We start from the raw sequence: 20,228 nt of genomic DNA on the forward strand, positions 1-20,228 counted from the left end.
AAAAATCGATAAAAATAAAAACCATGATTAAACAAAAAATAGCAAATCAAAACATTCCTCAAAAAAAAAAAAGGCAAGTGGAAAAGCAACTTAAGAACTTGAGTTATAAAAAATGGAAAAAAAAATCAAATCCAAGACTTGACATGATTGGAACTCGAGACTCCAAGAGTTTTTTTGAAAAATGCGTTTTCTAAATACAATCTTTAAACATTTCTATCAAAAAATTTGAGTTTTTCTTCCATCAATCAGAAAACATGGAATTTCAATTGTTCTTTAGGTTTTCTTTTTCATGTTTTATTAAAACCATGTCACCGAAACATGCCAATTAACATCTCGGGTCACAGGGATGTAATACGGCTGGGAAACACTATGACACATACGCATATTATTTTATTATTTCTAATAGTTTTTAAAATGTGTTAATAATCTTTTCAACAATAAATATATTGTCATATATTAAACTATATAAAAAGCAACTTTAATCAATCAAATAATAATAAAACTGTCCTAGCATCCTAATTTTCAAAAAATTATGTATTTGCATCTGGCAATCGTATTTAGGTGGTGTCAACGGGCCTGGTTTACCTGGGCTTGACCCGAACCAAACCCTATAGGGTCCGGGTATGGTGATAAGACCCAGGTTGAGACCTGAAAGTTCAATTAATATATGGACCCGGGTATAGTTTGTGAAATTTTATACCAGACCCGGACCTGACCCGAGTTTTGATTAATACCCGCAATTTTTCAATGTAAAAATGATAAAAAAATATGGTTTTATCGAGTATGGTCCAGGTTTGGTTCATGTAGTTCTTATCAGGTTTGGGTATGATTTTTCTTACAGTGGACCCAGTTAGATCCTCGTCCAGACCCGATACCATACTAAAAATTCTGGTTCAAGTCTGGTTCTAACTGGGTCTAAAGCAAAACCGACCCGTTGACACCCCTAGTTGTATTTAGTCCACATTCTGTCGTTGTCCTCGTGATGTAGATTAAAAAAATGTCAAAATGGAGTTTTCCTCACTATGGCCAATGTGCAGCAAAGGTTAATTTATAAAAGATTGGTTTGAAAGTTTTTCTCTTTTTTTTTTTTGGATAATTCAAAAAAAAAAAACCATAACCAACCTATAGTAGGCTTGCCTCCGGCTGGGGGGTCCGGATCGAGTGCAATCACATCACATGGCATAAAATTTGTGCATTAAGCTCCTGATTGCCGCCCCCACAATGGACAGGCCCTGTCCCCAAGATGAAGGGTGATCTGGTACTTAATGCACAAATATTTGTGCAATTATATTGCACCGGATCTTTTCATCTCACCGGTGTACACCCAGCCTCAACCTCAAAAGGGATGCCATTTGTGGGTTTTAAACTTGTGATGTCAGGTCAACTTGGTAACTTTACAAGTAGCCCCTACCAGATGAGCGGAGCCCTTGTGGAATTAGCCTGAAAGTTTTCCGGGCATATACTCCCTGACCTTGTCAAACGCTGAGATTGTTATTTGTAAACTATGTCACATGGATATGGTGGCCTTGTCAAACGCTGAGATTGTTATTTGTAAACTATGTCACATGGATATGGCTGCGGTGCTTAGGGTTTTTGTGGAGTTTTCAATATAACTGGTACATAAAGAAAAGGTTAATGTTTGCAAAAATCGATTGCATTTACATTTGCCTTAGCAAAGAGGGTATTGTTTTAGTTTTTAGTTTTTTTTTCTCGCATCTAACTCCAAAGATGTGTGATTTACATATTTTTATTAGTGAGAATATGAGGTTAGATTGAGTCAAAACAACTCCATCATAAGATTTCAACTGGATTGTAAGTAGCAAACATATACTCATAAAGAAATACGTTATAAGAGTCGAAATGGAGTATCCTTGTGAGGTAGCTTGTAAACTTTGCTCCTAAGACCGAGCTTTTGGCGAGGAATTGGCTCTACGCCAACTTCTCTTCTGCCAACTAAAGTCTCCCAAGTCAGCCGTCATGTGCCCATCAAAAAGAAAAAAGAAACTCAGCCGTCATGCATCACGACATTATTGGCCCTTCGGTGGTTACAAACCACATGTTGCTTTATCTCATCCTATTTGAGTTTTTTCAACACTTAGTAATCGAATTTTCATACCATCTCCTTAATAATATTGAAAATCTCATTAGACATAAGCTTCAGTGGATTATGAGTTTTCGGCTTTAGCCAGGCTGCTCCAAGTCAGAGAGACAGTATCCTTCTGAAAAATGAAGGGCTTGAAGCTTGGTGGAACTCTGCAGCTTGTGTTTCTCTTGGGTTTTCAAGGTTTTATTTGCTTGGTTTTGGTTGGTGGGGGAGCCCAAGCTCAAACTGCCACCGACCCATCTGATGGTAATCTCCTTCATGTTGTGAATGAAGAAAAACGCTTCTTTCTTTATTTACTGATGAAATCTCCTGTTTTTGGTTGTTTGGAGAAGAAAAAAACGAGAAAAAACAATTACCCATTTGAGAAAATCATGGGACTCTGCAGTTTGAGTTTTGATTTGTTTGAAATTGGTAAATAAATCCTGATTTGCCAAGTTTAAAGATGATGGTTCTGTTAGAAAAAGAGAGAGAGTTTTTTTTTAATTATTATTTATCATGATAGAACCAGAAAATTTCATGGTGTTTCTCTTGGATGGCAGTCGAGGATTTGTTTTGTTCTTCAATTCTTGAGAAAAAAAACTACCTTGTTCAATCTGAATTTATACTGTTTATTTATGATGAACAGCGAGTGCTTTCAGAAGCATATCTCAGCAATGGAAGGTTCCGTCCTCTGTGTCTTGGAATTTAACCGAACCATGCAGTGGCACTGCCATTGATTCCTCCACCATAGAGGACACTCGCTACGACCCTGCCATCAAGTGTGATTGCTCTTTCAATAACGGCGCCACTTGCCGTATCACTGAACTGTAATGCCGCTCTCTCTGTCTCTTATTTCCATGTGAATAACGTTTTAGAATTGAATAAATTTTAAGTGGCAATTGAAATGTTATATATAAGGTTTTGACTTTTAAATTGCAATGTGTTACTGACAAGAAGTGTTAAATTTTGTGGGCGATTCAGGTTATTGTGAGTCATTCTATTCGAGATGTACTTGTGTTCTATAGTCATTCATTTCATGTTTATTTTACAGGAAAGTGTATGCTATAAGTGTAACTGGGAGTATACCAGATGCTCTTTGGAACCTTACTGCCCTCACTAATCTGTATAAGCCCCTTTCATTTCTTCTGATTTATCATCATGTTTAGTGGCTGCAGCATCAATATTCCCATCATAATATACGGTTTCATGCATTGCAGGAACCTGGCTCAGAATTATTTAACAGGAACATTGTCTCCCTCGATTGGGAATTTAACGTCCATGCAGTACTTGTATGATTAGTCACTGAGTTCTATTATCCTTCTGATGTTTTGGCCAATTTCTGATTTTTAATCGCTTATTGTGAAAATCTCTGGTTGTGAATTTTACTCTCTTGTGCTTATCACCAGGACTGTTGGTATTAATTCCCTGTCTGGGACAGTCCCAAAGGAACTTGGGAAACTTACAGACTTGAGATCACTGTGAGTTACTGATAAAGTCCTCTCTCTCTCTCTCTCTGTGACACAGATATACATGCGCAGGCTTCTTTGCTGTTATGAACTAATCAGCTCTTTTGCTATTTGTATTTTCTACAAGCAACTCTTTATGATTGATGGTTTACCTCTTCCAAGTTGATTTAATTGCTTTGCTGGTGCTTTGCAAATTTTCTTCAATTTATTGAAACTCAGACATCCTTTCAGTATTGGAAAATGCCTCTAGGCCAGAGATTTATTAGTGCTCCCTAGTGCAAATGAATGGAATTATTGAGTTTTGCATTGGAAAAAATTATTTTCAGGAGTTTTAGTTCAAACAACTTCTCTGGCAGTCTGCCTTCTGAGCTTGGAAACTTGGTTAAGCTGGAACAGCTGTAAGTTCTTTCTCCATCATTTAAAGTATTCACATGTATGCGACTCAAATCCATTGTCATATTTTGTCTTCTTTTCCTATTTGTTACTTATGAAACTTGGAGAATTGTCTTGAAATTGTTATTGAAATAAAAGCTATTTGAGGTTTGCAAATTCCAACCTTTTTAAGTTCTTGAGGAACATGAAATGAAACAAAATTTAAATCTTGCATCCATTGAAGTATCTCTAGTTCCATACCCTATAATAAAGATCCAAACGTTTTAGATCAATTTTTGCTTCTATCTAACTCTTCACAAACTGTTTTTTTTTTTGGGTTTGATGATAACTGGGTTCTTGGTGGACCATTTCATTCAGATACATAGGATAATTGAAAAAAAATCATTCAGAAATTTAGTTTTTAGGTTTTTGTTCAGTTACAGAGAACTAGGAAAATTTAAAAAGACTGAAAATTTTCCTTTCAGTTAAAAAATTAGAACAATCAAAACTGAAAATTTTACTGAAAGGGGGTCACCTTAAAGGGATTGCACCTAATGCTAGAGGCATTAACATGATAGTTCCTTGGCACCTTACACCACTTTCTTTTCTTCTTCTACAAATATTCCCACCAATACTTGTTATGGATTTGAATCTTTTCTTAGATTTCATATTTTTCTTATTGTGGGGTGTCTGTTTAAAGGGGCAGAATTTGAAACTGCCACCTCTTTTTTGCAGGCACACATCCTATCGTTCGGGTAGGACTCTTGTTTTTTGTTGTACTTTGTGAAGATATATCATATAAGCATATTATGTGAATATACACGCACCCCCAAAAAAAGACAAGCCTAAATGAGCTTATAAAGCTTTGGTGAGCCTAATCTCAAGCTCAGTCTCATATCGTTTAACTAAGTGATCCTCAAGCATGGGCTCAAGCTTGGCTTGTATTGAGCTACACAGCTTGTTATCCTTTCCGACCAACTATAAAATGCTTGATCATTAATTTTTACTTTTTAAGCTAGAGAAAAATCTTTTCAATTAGTGGAAAAACCTAAGTGGGCCATTCCGTCTATGGTGTATGTACATCCTAATGGGACTTTAGTCTGGCTAAAATATGTGTTTTACTGATATCATATACTTGCCTTCTTCACATACAAAATTTTCAACTTTTTAGTTCCTGTTGAAATTAATGACATTACCCTCCAACGCATGTGCATTTCCTGTTATGATCTTGGTGTGGAATGTAAGTGAAAGAATGAAACTTCTATCAGGAAACATGTTTAGGGTAGATAACTATAAACCGACAAATATGTGGTCCGGAGAACTAGCTATCTATCTTTTGGAACTCATCTACAGTACCATATATTAGCATCTATTATGCGGGTCACTTATGGAAGCTTTAAATGAAGTTGGTCAATAAATATAATGTTCATTTCATACACTTCTGTAAAAAATCAGTTGTATGTTCCTGCTTGACATGTCTTCAGAAAATTAAAACTAATAGAGTTAAATTCTATTAAGAGAGTTTTTGTATCTTGGCCAATCATTTGCCTTTTCTATTATCCATACAGTTAATGCATAAATTCTCATTTGAATTTTAGTTAATTGAAAACAAAGAAAATGGGAGAGCAGGTTCAAACCTTCAGGAAGGTCTAATTTTTATTTAGTGCCTTTCAGGATTTTCTTAAATCTTATATCCACTTTTAGATTGTAGACATTACACTGTTTATGATATTACCCAAGTGTCTTTGAATTTGTTTTATCATCTATTTTGCCATATGGCAGATACATTGACAGTGCTGGAGTTAGTGGTCCAATTCCTTCAACATTCAGTAATCTACAGAATATGCGGATAGTGTAAGAGTTTTCCATTTTAATTCTCCTTTTTATCTTTCTTTTTCCTTTCATGAGAGAATGCATAGCAGGTATGTGATGATAGTCATGGAAATAATTTTGTGCTTTTAGATGGGCATCTGATAATCAATTGTCAGGAAAGATACCTGACTTCATTGGCAACTGGAAAAACCTTAATACTCTGTGAGTAACCAGTGATTATTTTTTGTTTTTTCATTCATATTTGCCAATATCAAGTGCATTATTTTTTTAGCTGCTTAAACATGAGTGCACAAGTATGTATGGGTTGCTTTATGTCACAATTCTTTATCATGTATGAAGAGTCCAGGGTAATGGCAGAACAGGTTCAATGACTATTTCATGAACGACCAAGTGGAAGAGTACATTGCTGAGGTGAATGCCTAGTTGATGGGCAGATGGTATTGTTTGTATAGTGAAAGATTGTTGCTGATAAATGCACTACCTACTCCTAAATATCCTCAGATTCTTTTCATAAATATGAGTTCTTTAATCTTGGATTATTCTCTTGTTGGATATTGCTTGTCTTTTGCCTCACACCAATTTCTGATCTGGTCTGGTTGCCCCAACAGCTAGTCAAACCTAGTCAACTCTAGGTTGACTTAACAAAAAGAATGAAAATAAAAAAATAAAAATGTTTACAAGATATAAAAATATATATATTATATACATTATATGTATATACAATTTAACACAAACCATGCCAAAATTTTAGCATGTTCATTTCTCCAATCTTCCACTTTCATTTAATAGTCGTGTATCGCTTTTTCTCTTTCTTCTCCATCGATAGATTTTATTTGGTGTCCTTCTTTGTGAGTTTGAGTTGTGGTTCATGTAACGACCTCAACTTATACCCGTTAAAAAGTGTTTTTTTTTAAACATTTGCGAAAACAATTCCAAAGACTCGGGGCTTTTACAGTCATAACCACAACTGCAAACACAAGAGATCTTACATTATCTTCAATGAAAATAAACCAACTTCATTAATTAAATCATAGTCTGAGAACATGTGCAAATGAATATAAATGGACAAAAAAGGTGGAGTCACTCTATCCCTAAGTAAAATTGTCAAGCAGTAGTGTAGCCCTCGTAGTAGTAGGTCTCCTTACTGGGCCTCAGAGATGAAAAACATAAAAATAAGAGTGTCAAAATCATAGATCATGTGTACGAGTTTCTCTAATGAATCAAATAAGTAAAACGAATATAAATAAAATTCATGCAACATTTTAGAGGGATACAATTACAACAAAATCATTATTCAAATAATTATTCATGCAATAGGGGACAATTATTAAGCAATAAAAAATAATTATTAAAAAATAAAGAACAATTATCATGCATTAAGGAGCAATTATCATGCAATTATTAATATAACACAAATAATGGAACAGGTAAATATGCATGATCTAATGCATAACAAAAATATGCATGATACCAATGCACATACATGAGTAACTTATTATCTTTTATCAGAGTTTTTTTCATATGCATGTCCCTATAAAATGTATACAAATTTAATTTCTCTTTTTATTACCATAACCCGCAGATACTCAAAACGGGTACAATAAATCCCGAGGTCAAGTTAGATTCCTAGTTGTAGCTTAGCATACAATTTGTATTTTAATATTGGGTTTCACATTTAGCTCTTGAGTCTCGACCGATATCAGAAATCAACACCATCTATCGAAACATTAGAAATAAACATCTAATATTGGGATACCAGAGAAATCAGCATCCATTGATGTCACTTTCTTGGAATACCAATAACAACATCTGTGTCTACACGCCACCCCTAGGCAAAGTGGTGAAATCTTTCTAAAACCGTGGCCGAAAGGTGAACCAACTAGTTAGGTTCAGGGGCATAAATGCATACGGAGCTTTAGTATCTTCACGGTTTTCCCAAAACTGCAGTCCAGGATTCCCACACTAAAGAAGGAACACTCAGAAAAAACGCGAATTACATGGTTCTCTTCTTTTTTCTTTTTATTAAAAGAATAATTTATTTTAATCCTTTATTTTGCAAATCAATATGCAAAACATAATATTCGTTTCGCAGATCAACATGCGAAATACATCATGGGACCATAGCCCGTGGTAACATGAGACATTGCAATTAGTTCAATAATCATTAAGTTGATTTTTGCGATGTATAACAAAAAATTAAACATGGAGCAACACCTGCTCAAGGCCCACACGGCCTACGATGATCCACTTTTGATAACCGATGCATTTAATGGAAAAACTGTAACGCCCCAAAAATCCAGGACTTGTAACTTTTTAGAATAGTTCAGAAAGCTTTGAAATCATACAATAATCAGAGTTTAAATAATACTTCAGCGGAAAATGATATTTTTAAAACCCCAAGTCAATGGACCTTGAGCGCATTACAGCGTAAACTTTCCTTTTGTCAAATCCCGCACAACCATTGAAATCAAATGGTTTAGAAACAGAGTTTCAATAATTAAGAATTCGTTTGTTGAAACCAAGAAGAAGCTTACTAAAACAGTTTTATTAACTCACGGTTTAATAAAAGAGAAATTTTGAAAGACACTTTATACCAAATTTACCAACATGTCCTCAGGAGCGAAACGTCAGGGAAAGAGCTCTATCTTGACCTCATCACGCCATCGTGCCATCGCAAACTGTATTACCTATCCAAAACCTACCCATAAAATGGGTCAGTTTCACTAAAAACTGGTAGGTGCACAGACAGGAAAATATTGAACATAATTAAGCAAAATAATTTAATATGTCAAGTAGACAGACAATTATATAGCAATTTAATTCCACCAGATTCACGGAGCAACTATCATGAGCACAATGCTAAAATTAGTACAAGCATTTTACTGGCACAAGTAGGCTAACTATTACAAGCAAAGCACTGCACAAGAAAGTTAACTAGCAAAATACAATGCTTCATCAACCACACACACAATTCCATAAGTATTGAACCTGTTGTACCCTATAACTTTCATACGTGCATAACTGAACACATTGTGTGATCGGATTTAAATTATGTTTCGATATTAACTGGCCAAGCGGGTACGCACAAGACACGACTCTAGAAACAACCTAGACTGATCCGGGGGTTTATTATGCTATGTATTTTATGATAACCCGGATAGCTGACTGAGTCCGCACCTAAGGGGACGGTCGGTGACCAAGAGAGAAATCCCCAAAGCAGCATAAACAATGGATGCATCCCAAACATGGAGAGCTACCACCTAGGATAATTATGGTAGTCCCATTCTCCTAACCTCGATGACTGGGAAAGCCGAGTCTTTTGCTCGTAACTGTCATTAATGGCCTGTCCATCAAAGTTTTGTACCTTCATGTCCTCTCTCCTGACAGGAGTCAGCGATTCGAATGAGTACATCAGGGGTAGTTAACTGAAGACCCATTCTACATACTCTGGTCTTTTGACCAACTCGAGTATCTTGCCGGTGAAGGCGAAAACATCACTTATTTAGGTGATCACAACATTTTGTTATTTGCACTCATCGAGGTTGTCACAACCTACTTATCCAATCATCGCAACGTAAGAAGACGTACTTGTAAAAAAGTACGGTCGTACTTGTCAAAAGTACGACTACGATGAAAGGGAAATGGTTCCACAAAAGAAACTCCAACAGATCTTATCTGCAAAAGAATTAATACAACACATCCTGGCAAGATAAGTCTTGAATTCAATTCAACAACATTTTTCATATTTCATGATGCAAGGTCATCTCGGATCTCTCGTCCGATCAACAAAGTACTTAACATGTTGTGCATGTCTAAAAGTACGTTATACTGAACCAGGGAGGTGTGTGGGCTTCTCAAAAGGAACACCCAACACACAACTTCATAACGATCCAAAGAATAAAGGAGTGCTCATTTGACACGATTCATCCTTAAAAGCCATAATGCCACATTAAGTCATTCACGCAAGGCACAACACTATCAAACTCGCATCCAAAATTTATCTTAGTATCGACATGTGACACTAGATTGATAAATAAAGAATGGGTCCTTCAATAGAACCTCACTCATTCATATGCTCATGCCCCTGATCGGGGTTATTCGAATTGGGTCGCAACTCGAATCGGGGTTATAAAATATTTCTCCCAAGTGTGCGGACTTGGGAGGACTCAAATGCAACTTCAAAATCCTGCGAGGATTAAAACTTAACTTTGCAAAAGTTGTGCCATTTGAAGAGCACTGGGTTCGCAGGAGGAAACCCTCTTTTAAAAGAACTATAGTGCACAAGTGCAACTTTTAGTGTTTTGAAAACAAGTGATAATAGGATTGGCGCAAGACTACATTTATGTAAGTACATATTTATCATGAGTGTAAGCATATGCAGGTTATAACATGTCAACAATCAACTCTCGACTTGCGATGCCGCACATCGAGGGAAAAACACATAAGTAATACACGAGGTACCAAAACCATACATTGACCACTTAGACAGGCAAACACATAAGGTCATAAGTAATACATGAGACACGAAATCGTACCTCACTCAAAGGAAGTATGCAGGCAGAAATGTATACAAGCAAACAAGGGCATATATATTGCACGAATTACGAAACCACACCTCAAACTCATAAGCAATTATGCAAAATAATGATCGGAGAATGAAATTGTACCTCGACCCATGAGCATACAAACATGATAATACGCAATGCAGACAAGAATAATACGCCACGCAAAAGCAATATAAATCTAAGTACAACTAGCATGGACATCTTAATTATTTCAACTTAAGTACGTTCATCAATTGCCCTTTGTGCGACTTTACCCTACCTCGGAATGTCGTGCAGCTGTGTGCGTCTACGAGTGTAGATGATACGAGGGTCGGGCCGTGGAGCGCGAACTGGACCCGTTGCGTAAATCTGCAAGAGTGTAAAATATTCAATTATGCTAATATAATTAATGGTGCGACTGAGGCATTGGTAGAATTAGGCGACAGGGGACCTTGGCCCCCTTCCTGACCAAACAACAAATGGCAGGGGCCTCGGCCCCTACCCGACAACAACTGACAGGGAGTAAAACCCTGATTGTTGATGACAGCGAGGCGGCAGGGGACGAGCCCCTGCCGATGGCACTAAGGCGGCAGGGGGCAAGCCCCTGTCGACAGCAGCGAAGCGACAGGGGGAATAACCCCTGCCATCGGCAGCGAATCGACCGGGGGGACAGCCCCTACCGATAGCAACGAAGCGGCAGGGGTCGTGCCCCTGCCGACGGCAGCGAATCGGCAGGGGTCGAGCCCCTGCCGATAGCAACGAAGCGGCAGGGGTCGAGCCCCTGCCGATAGCAACGAAGCGGCAGGGGTCGCGCCCCTGCCGACGGCAACGAATCGGCAGGGGTCGAGCCCCTGCCGACAACAGTGAATCGGCAGGGGTCGAGCCCCTACCGACACCGGCGAATCGGCAGGGGTCGAGCCCCTTGCCGTCAGCACAGAAGCGGCAGGGGTCGAGCCCCTTGCCGTCAGCACAGAAGCGACAGGGGTCACGCCCCTGCCGACATCACCGAGGTGGTAGGGGGCTAGCCCCTGCCAAAGAGAGAGGAATCGGGGCAGCAAGAGCCATCAGCCTCCTGTCGACCCCTACGCAGGTCATGGCAGAGGGGAAAGTGACAGGGGGACGACCGACCTCCTGTCGGTCGCCCGATCTCCTACAAGGAAGAGAAAGGGGGTCCGCAGGGGCCATTGGCTCCTGCCAGCACTCCGACGCACCTCAAAAGAGAAAAGGGGACGACAGGGGCCCTGTAGGCCCCCTGTCGGGTCTCCAATAAGCAAGGAGGGAGGTGGGAGGGCGCGGCAGGGGCCGTGCGCCGCCTGCCGGCGTCCTGGCGAGGTGACAGAGAGGGAGATGGGAGGGGGAGGAGGAGAAGGTGGAGTGGCGTACCTGGGAGGCGGTGGCCGGCGTCGGCGCGGGGTGCAGCAACGGCAGCGGTGGCGAGCGCAGAGAAGGAGGAGGCGGGGTCGTCGCGAGGGGATCGAGGGCGGCGCTAGTGGCGTGCGCAGGGAAGGAGGAGGCGGCACAGGGGGGCAAAGGGTTGTGTGCCTTCCCTCGCCCCCTGCAGTGCTTTTAAAAGCCTTAGGGGGGGCGACGAATGGGGAAACCCCGATGGGTTTCCCTAATTCTTCCGAAAACGAAGGTGGAAGGGGGGGGGGGGCGGTGCTCGAGAAGAGGATTTGAAATCCTCTTCCTGAGTCGGGTTATTAAAACCCTAATGAAGAGGGGCCCGGGTCGGGTCCGGACCCGACCCGGCCCGGGTCCAAAATTTTTTTTAAAGCAGGTTTTACAAAAACCATAATGAGCATGCCACTTATGCATTCATTTAACATGCTTTCAAATGTACACTCATACATACTAAACAAGAATGTACATGAATAACAAATTTCACATGCATGTGTTCACATGATTATACAAAATACATGTTTCTTTTCATGAATCATCTCATGTTCAATATGCGAACATTTATGCAAATATGCATATGCAGAACAACGTAAATTTCAGGAATTGCACATGCCCACTACATACTTACGTAACATTGCATTAAAAATATTATGAGTATGCATCAACAATAATTCTTTTAGCCTCTTTGGCGTGCTCGGGTACCATTCACGTACCCACCAAGTCCAACCCATGCTGCCTGCACGCGGGACAACATTGGTAGGCGCCGAAACAAACTTAATTAATCATATGAAAGCATGCATAACAGTCCGAAAATGACCATGCAAAAATCTGTATAAGTGCAATCATAAAAATATGCATCTAAAGCATGTATAAGTTCATATTTCTCCATGCATAAAACCCAAACTTTTAATATGTGCAAATATGGAATTAACATGGGCATTTTACATGTGAAAAATCTGGACATCAATACTTATATTTGGCATGCTAAGTATGAACCTACTATGATCATTCAACATATAGGAATTCAAACCAAATCATGAGCAAATCTGAAAACAAGCACACCAAAGAGAAGTTTAATCAAGCTCAAAACAATACATTAAATGAGCAAAGTCTGAATATATATACAAGCATGAATCCATATAAAAAAACCATGTTCTGTGTATATGAGGAATCTGAGTTTTTAAATCAATAAAAAACCTCATATTTTTAATTTATTTTATTTTATTTTATTTTGACACGTGTACAACCATAGGGCCCAGCCGAACCCAGGTTTGCTAGGCCTGGCAGGCTTAGGCCTGGCAGGCTTAGGCCTGCTTAAGATTTCTTTTTGAAAATTACATCATATATTTTTTTTCTTTTATAATAGTGAACTAGTCCCCAACCGAACCAGTTGACTGGAGGCTAAAAAAAACTATTTCTATTATATATATATATATTTATTTTCTTAACTTCTGTTTGATTTTCTTCTTTTTTTCAGGCACTTGGCCCAGCCAAACCCAGTCGACTGGGTCTGTGCTCAACTGAACTGCACCCAGCCGACCCAGTCGGCTGGGGCTAAATCCGAGTCCTCTGCTCAGTCGAACCAGGGGCTCGATTGGGCCTGCTGACAGCAAAAAAAAAAAATATTTATTGTTTTTTTGTAATAGTTTTTTTTTTCTGTTTGCAGATAGTTGGCCCAGCTAACCCAATCAGTTGGGTCTGTGCCCTGCTAAAACTCACCCAGTTGAGTCAGTCGGTTGGGTCCACTGAACAACATATGCCTAGTCGAACCAGGGGCTCGGCTCGGCCTGCTAAAAGCATAAAATTTTTTCTTTATGTCCCTGTTTTTTTGTTAATCAGGGACTCAGTCCCAGCCTGAACAGTCGGTTGGGATTGGATAGTTGTCCGTCCCATCCCACACAAAAACAACATCAAGTCTTATAAAATTTTCTTTTATAAATATATATATATATATATATATATATATTATGGTTTACATCAATTTCAACAATTGCAGCCCCTTATTAATCAGTTTGGATTCGTCTACTAGTCCAGTGGACAAATCTGTCCAGAACGGATAACAGGAACAAGGGTTCAGATTTGTTTAGATCTATCCGCTTATCATATGGGACAGATCTGTCCAGACTCCAGATCTATCAACAATATATCTATATAGATATTTATATATATATATATATACATACATGTGTTCTTCATGTATATATATATATATAATAATACATGAATGCGTGCAGGAATAAATGTAGAAACCAAATATACATGTTCTAGACATACCTACATCGATTTCCATGGATTTAAACATGAGAAACTGAAATAAAATCCATGGTTTCTTTTAAAAATATTGTTTAAAGCTTATTTAGGTTTTTTTTCTCATTTGAAACAAAAGTGAACACCCGTACCTTTTCTTGAAGCTTGAAAACACCAGAAAAATGTTTTTGAATACGAGAAAAATAGACGGATGCCTGGGGAAGAAGGTGGAGCTTCCTTCTTCTTCATCTTTTCTTCTCCCTCTTCCCTTTTCCTTCTTCTTCCTCTTCCTTCTCTCTTTCTCTTTCTTTCTTTTCTTTTTTTGTTTTGACTTTTTATAGAGGAATAGGGGGTGAACCCCCCCCCCCCCTCTTTTCCAGACCCTTCTAAAGTGGGCTGGAGAGAGGACTTCTCATTTGGGAGTGTAACGACACCAACTCGAACCCATAAAAAAGTGGCAATTTTTTTTTAAACAAGTGAGAAAACATTCCCAAAGACTCGGGCCTTTACAGTTCAGCACAACCACCACCACAAGGGATCTTATATTCATCTTTCATACCAAACAATCAAAACTTTATTTATTCAAATGCATAGAGTCTATGACATAAGCAAATAAAAATCTAAATAAAGCAAAAAGAAGAGTCACGCTATCCAAAAGAATCTGTCAGGTAGTCGTGTAATCTCCTTGTAGCTCCTCTCAAAAGCAAATCACCACACTAGGCATCTGAGGCTGCGAAAAATACAAAAAGTAGGGTATGAGAATCCAAAGAATCTTGCATACGAATCTCTCTAATGAAACAAATAAGTAAAAAGAATATAAATAACAGTCATGCAATATTTTAGAGGGATACAGTTATAACCCATTTCATAATTTAAGTAATCATTTAAGCAAAAGGGCAATTACAAAGCAAAAGGGAACATTCATTATCAATAGAGAACATCAATTATGCAGTAAAGACATTTAACATGCATTAAGGAACAAACATCATGCATTCACCTATATATCACAATTAAGGGAACACGTAAATATGCATGATCTAATGAATAGCAGGAATATGCATGATTTCAGTGCAATGCATGAATAATTTATTATCTTTACTCAAGTTTTTTTTTCATATGCATGTCCCTATTAAGATGCACACACATTTAAGTTCTATTTTTTATTATCATTGTCCGCGGATACTCAAAACGGGTAAGAATTCTCGAGGTTAAGTAGTATTTTCAGGGTAACTTAGTACACAAGTTGTATTTTATTACTGGGTTCCAAACCTAACCCTCGACCGATATTAGGAAACAACACCATCCATCGGAACATTAGAAATCAACATCTAATGTCGAGACATCAGCATCCACAAGTGTCACTTTCTTAGTATACAAAAACAACAGTTGTGTCTACACACTACCCTCAGGCAAAGTGACGGACTCTCCCTAAAATCGTGGTCAGGAGAAGAACCTTAATATCGGGTTCAGGGGTAATCAATAATGCACACGGAGTTTTTGTATTCTCGTGGTCCCCCAAAACCGAAAATCTAAGATTCTCATTCTAACAACGGGATATCTCAGAACGTATATTACACTGTTTTTTTTGTTTATCTTTTTATTAAAGGCTAATTATTTTAATTTGCAATTCAACATGCAGAATTAATAACACAAGCTTGCAAATAAACATGCGAAGCTCTTCACAGGACCACAGCCCGTGACAACATAGAGCAGTGCAATAAAACAACAATATCACATCTAATTTTTGCAATGTATATAACAACTAAAATAAAGAGCAACACATGCTCAAGGCTTACATAGCGCAGGATGATCCATTTTGATCATCGATACATTCTTATGCAAAAATCATCAATCACATGCCGCTATGCATCCCTTTCACATGTTTTTTCAATGCACACTCATACAAGCAATTTTTGAGATGTACATGAAACAATAAAATTCATAAGCATATGCATTTGTTCACACGTATCCAGGTTAAATGCATGCTTCCAAATCAATACACATATTCATGTTCAATGCATGATTTCATTTAATATATGTATTCAGGTCAAATGCATGCATTCATTCATGAATCCTTTCAATTAAAGCATGTGGATACCCATGCGTGTAGGTTCATGCAATAACACCTCACTTTCATACGTGCTCATGCAATCATTTATATGCAAAAACCTATCAACTTCATGTATGCACATGCACGTGAAGCAACTGTGCAAATAACACTCTAACTAAGCATGATCTTCCAAGTGAAGTCATGTGAATATTCATTTGCTTACATGCATAAAACTGCATTCATCATCATAAGCAAATCTGGAATTTACTTAACCCCATGAAACAAATAGTATGTATACTATTTAATATATTTTTTTTTTCAAACTGTATAGGCTGGCTGCCAGGCCGGTACCAGCCCAGCCAGTCGGCTGGGCTGAGTCTGACAGGGCCAAAGCCTGCCCAGCCGAGCCACTCGGATGAGCTGCCAGGCTGCCCAGCTGCACCACAAAACAAAATAAATTTTTTTTGGGACTGTCATAACTCCAAAGCATGCCCAGTCGACTGACAGTCGGCTAGGGTTAAAACCTGAACAAGTTTTGTGTTGGTGGTTTATTTTTAAACTCAGTTTTTTTGCTATTGATCTATTTCTCTATATCTAAATTTACGACACGAGTTTTATGATTTTCCTGTATATTATGTTATGTTACTTTCTGATAGAATGCATGTTTTAGCTTTTCTTGTATTAGTTATATTGCATCTTATGTTTTTTTTTTAATAAAGAAAAAACCATCTCTTGGGTTAAGATGCAGCAACTGTGGCCATCTTATCCAACCTGTAGTTGCAGTTCTCTGTTAGACTAAATTATTCTTTTTGCAATTTCTTGTCAACCTTATTAGTTCTTGTTTTCTGAGGAAAACATTGACTCACGTTGCTCTACTGTTTAGTTCCATTCCATTCATGCATGTCTTGTGGTAATGTTTTTATCATATTCTTTTGCTTGTTAGGTTGTCCATGTCTGCTGGGGATTCTCACCCAGAGTGAAAGAAGAGAGATCTTCTTCACTGCTATGGATGCACTCTCGGCTAAGCCCAGCAGGCCTGGCAGGTCAGCCTGTCAGCCCGCTGCCAGGTCTGGCCAGCCGACCAAACCAGCCCAAAAGCCTCCACTGTATGTGAAACGATATACATAAAATATATATATATATATATATATATATATATATATATATATATATATATATAGATAGATTTTGAAAAACAGAGAATGCATTGAACATGCAAAAACACACATATTAGGTTATGCATAGAAACAAGTTTACAATGAAACATACAACCTAATACACTGTTTTAACATGAGTCAAAATCACGATTTCTGTTTTAGCATTGGAATAGACTTTACACAAAATTTGTACTATCGACCCGCAAATCGCCATATATGATTTTCTTCTTTTAAAACAGTAGCACACTAGATCGATGGTTCATCCAATATACATATATATATATATATACGTATCTCCAAAATAAATTTTGGAAAAGATGAAAATACATTAATTTTAACCATGGATCGAAGAGTAAATTTGGAACAAGAGAAAGACCCGTACCTTTATCGTAGATCGAAAAAGAAACAAGATTAATGGTGGAAAACGATGGATGATCGAAGAAGGAACCTCCTTCTTCCTCTTCCTCTTCCTCTTCCTCTTCCTCTTCCTCTCTTTTTTTTTCTCTCTCTCTTCCTCTCTTTTTCCTTTTTTTTTGATCTATTTATAGGGCTCTAGGTGGGCTGGAGAAGCGAGTGCAGCTCCAGTTGAAACTCTCTTCTCTCTCACCCACTTCCCCGAATTTTTTGAAACTCTTAAAGTGTTGACTTTTCAAATTTGAGTATTTTTAAAAGTCTTTCTTAAAGCTTCTAAGGCATGAACAAGGGCCCTATAAAGAGTCCTAAACACTCTAAAAATAAATCTCAGAATTAATTAAAATTATTTATTTATTTATTATTAATAAATAAATACCTAGAAGCTTCCAAAAAATCATATTATTGAACTAGAACACTTCTAAAGTGAATTTATATGGGTTGAAGGGCTCTACTTAGAATCCTAAGCAAATCTGAAAATAATTTTTTGGAATTACATTAAATTATTTATTTATTTATTTGTTTAATGTTAAATATTAAATAAATTTCCATAAGCTTCCAAATTTTACCAAATTAACTTAGAAGGTTTCTGAACATTAATTAACTTCAATTTAAAGGTTTCTAATGAATTTAAAGTTAGAAAAATCGTTGGACATGGATTTGGTTCTGGATCCAAATCCATCTCAAAAATCCAAATGGGTCTTGAGCTGGATTAATACCAGATTAATATGGGTTTTGGATAGAGTCCAAATCCATATTAATTTGGATTAAATCCATTAGATCTGGTCCGATCCAAATCCGGATCCGAATTGATAAACCATAGGAAACAGAAGCAGGAAACGATACGAGAAGCGGAAGCGAGAAGCAATGCATTTTAAAATTTAAAGGAAGCGGGAAGCGAGTAATAAAACAAGAAATATAAAAATTGAATGTGAATCAAAATTAAACACAAATAAAAATTAAGATAAATTAGTATAAGAATTACATTTTTAACAAGATCTAAAAATGATGACTACCAATTTAGAGAAAGCACATGAAAGTGGGTGAGAAGAGTTTGAAAAAACACATAAAAGAATAGATGATGTGTGTGAAAAGCATAGGAGAAGTGTGGGGGAATCAAGGTTCTCATCAAGTTTTGGAAGCGAGGAGTATCGTGCTTCCGAAGTGAGTTTTCGGGAAGCGAGCTTTCCACCTATCTAAGAAGCTTTCGGTAACTCTGCGACAAATTGCTCAATTTTTTAAAAAAAGCAATTTTTGGGCCAACTGTAGCCCGAATCAAGGAAAATAAAATATCGTTACGCTCAGAATTTTGAGACGCATCCAACGGTATATAACTCAAATTTTGCTTCCAAAATTCGCCCAAAAATAACCCGAATTTCGCTTGAATTTCACTTGAATTTAAAGGTTAAAAAAAATCTCACATTTTAAGTGGTTCGTTTAGGCCTTAACAATGAGACCTGGTTCAAGCCCAGACTCAAAAGCTTCGGCCATCTACCAATTTTTCTTCTATACTTAGCCAAATTTTCGAAGATCTCAAATTTAACTAAGTGTGAAAATACGCGATATTATAGGGAGCCCTTCTTCACCCTCCTTCCATTTTTTTTTAAATTATAAATTTTTTCACTTTTCCACCTTTCCTAATTCATAAAGTATTTTTTTTTCTTTCTATATTTTTCTACTCTAAACCTTTCTTAAATTATTAAGGACTCTTCTAAGGAGTCCTAATTAGTTAGCAAATTTTGAAATTCTGAATTAATTATAATTTAATAATTAATTATTTATTAATAATTAAATGTCAAGAAGCTTTTAGAGGACACCTTATCCCTCTGGGAGTCTTTTTAAACTCTAAATATCTTTAATTTAAATCTATATCTTGAATTTAAAGTTGAATTTTCTTTGGATCTAGATCCAATTTCATATCCAAAATTCATTTGGATCTTGGGTTGGATCAATTTCTAATTAATATGGGTCTTGGACTGAGTTCAAATCCATATTAATTTGGATCATATGTATTAGATCAAGTCCAATCCAAATCCAGGCCTCGCCCGTCGAGTTAGTCTTTTTTTGAAAAAATGTGATTTTGGGGCCAATCGTATCCCGAATTCGAAAAAGTAAAATGCCATTATACTCAGAATTTTGAGACGCATCTAACAATATATAACTCAAGTTTTGCCTCCGAAATTTGCCCAAATTTAGCCCGAATTTAGCTTGATTTTAAAGGTAAAAAATAAAACTTGTTTTCACCTCTTGATTGGCTTATTTAGACCTTGTCAATGAGACCTAAGCCCAGATGCAAAGAACATATGCCTAATATTGAGCATTTATTGATTTTTCTTTTATACTTAGCCAAATTTTTGAAAATCTCTAATTTAACTATGTATGAAAATACACGATATTACAGCTCAGGAGTCATGCTACTTACATAACCCAAAAAGTCCTTTCTTTTAAGGTGGTTTTCCATTGCAGTGGCCCACATCAAGTAATTTGATCCATTCAATTTAAAGGAGAGCTCAATTTTGGATTCATGCTCGACCATGATTAAAGATAAGAAAAAGAAGATGAAAGCGACAACCACAAAGAATCTTCAAGAAGGTGTGGGATGCGACAACCTCTGTAACAAATATCGTGAGAAATTGCCTAAAAGCTTAAAGCGGCAATTTCTCGCGA

The 20,228-nt window shown here is 37.4% G+C and overlaps 1 protein-coding gene across 1 annotated transcript in view; it reads left to right on the forward strand.

The window, feature by feature from the left end:
- Positions 1-2,158: 2,158 nt before the first annotated feature.
- Positions 2,159-20,228, forward strand: part of LOC149831126 (putative LRR receptor-like serine/threonine-protein kinase At1g56140) — a 248,331-nt gene continuing 230,261 nt past the window's right edge. Inside the window, exons 1-3 of the mRNA XM_090013686.1 lie at positions 2,159-2,350; positions 2,730-2,910; positions 3,135-3,206. Of these exons, the coding sequence (XP_089869812.1) occupies positions 2,227-2,350; positions 2,730-2,910; positions 3,135-3,206 (377 nt within the window). The 5' untranslated portion in view covers positions 2,159-2,226. The remainder of the gene's footprint in view (positions 2,351-2,729; positions 2,911-3,134; positions 3,207-20,228) is intronic.

The sequence above is a fragment of the Nuphar pumila genome, chromosome 7, assembly GCF_984573655.1.
Source record: "Nuphar pumila chromosome 7, dmNupPumi1.hap1.1, whole genome shotgun sequence".
Classification (NCBI taxonomy): Eukaryota; Viridiplantae; Streptophyta; class Magnoliopsida; order Nymphaeales; family Nymphaeaceae; genus Nuphar; species Nuphar pumila.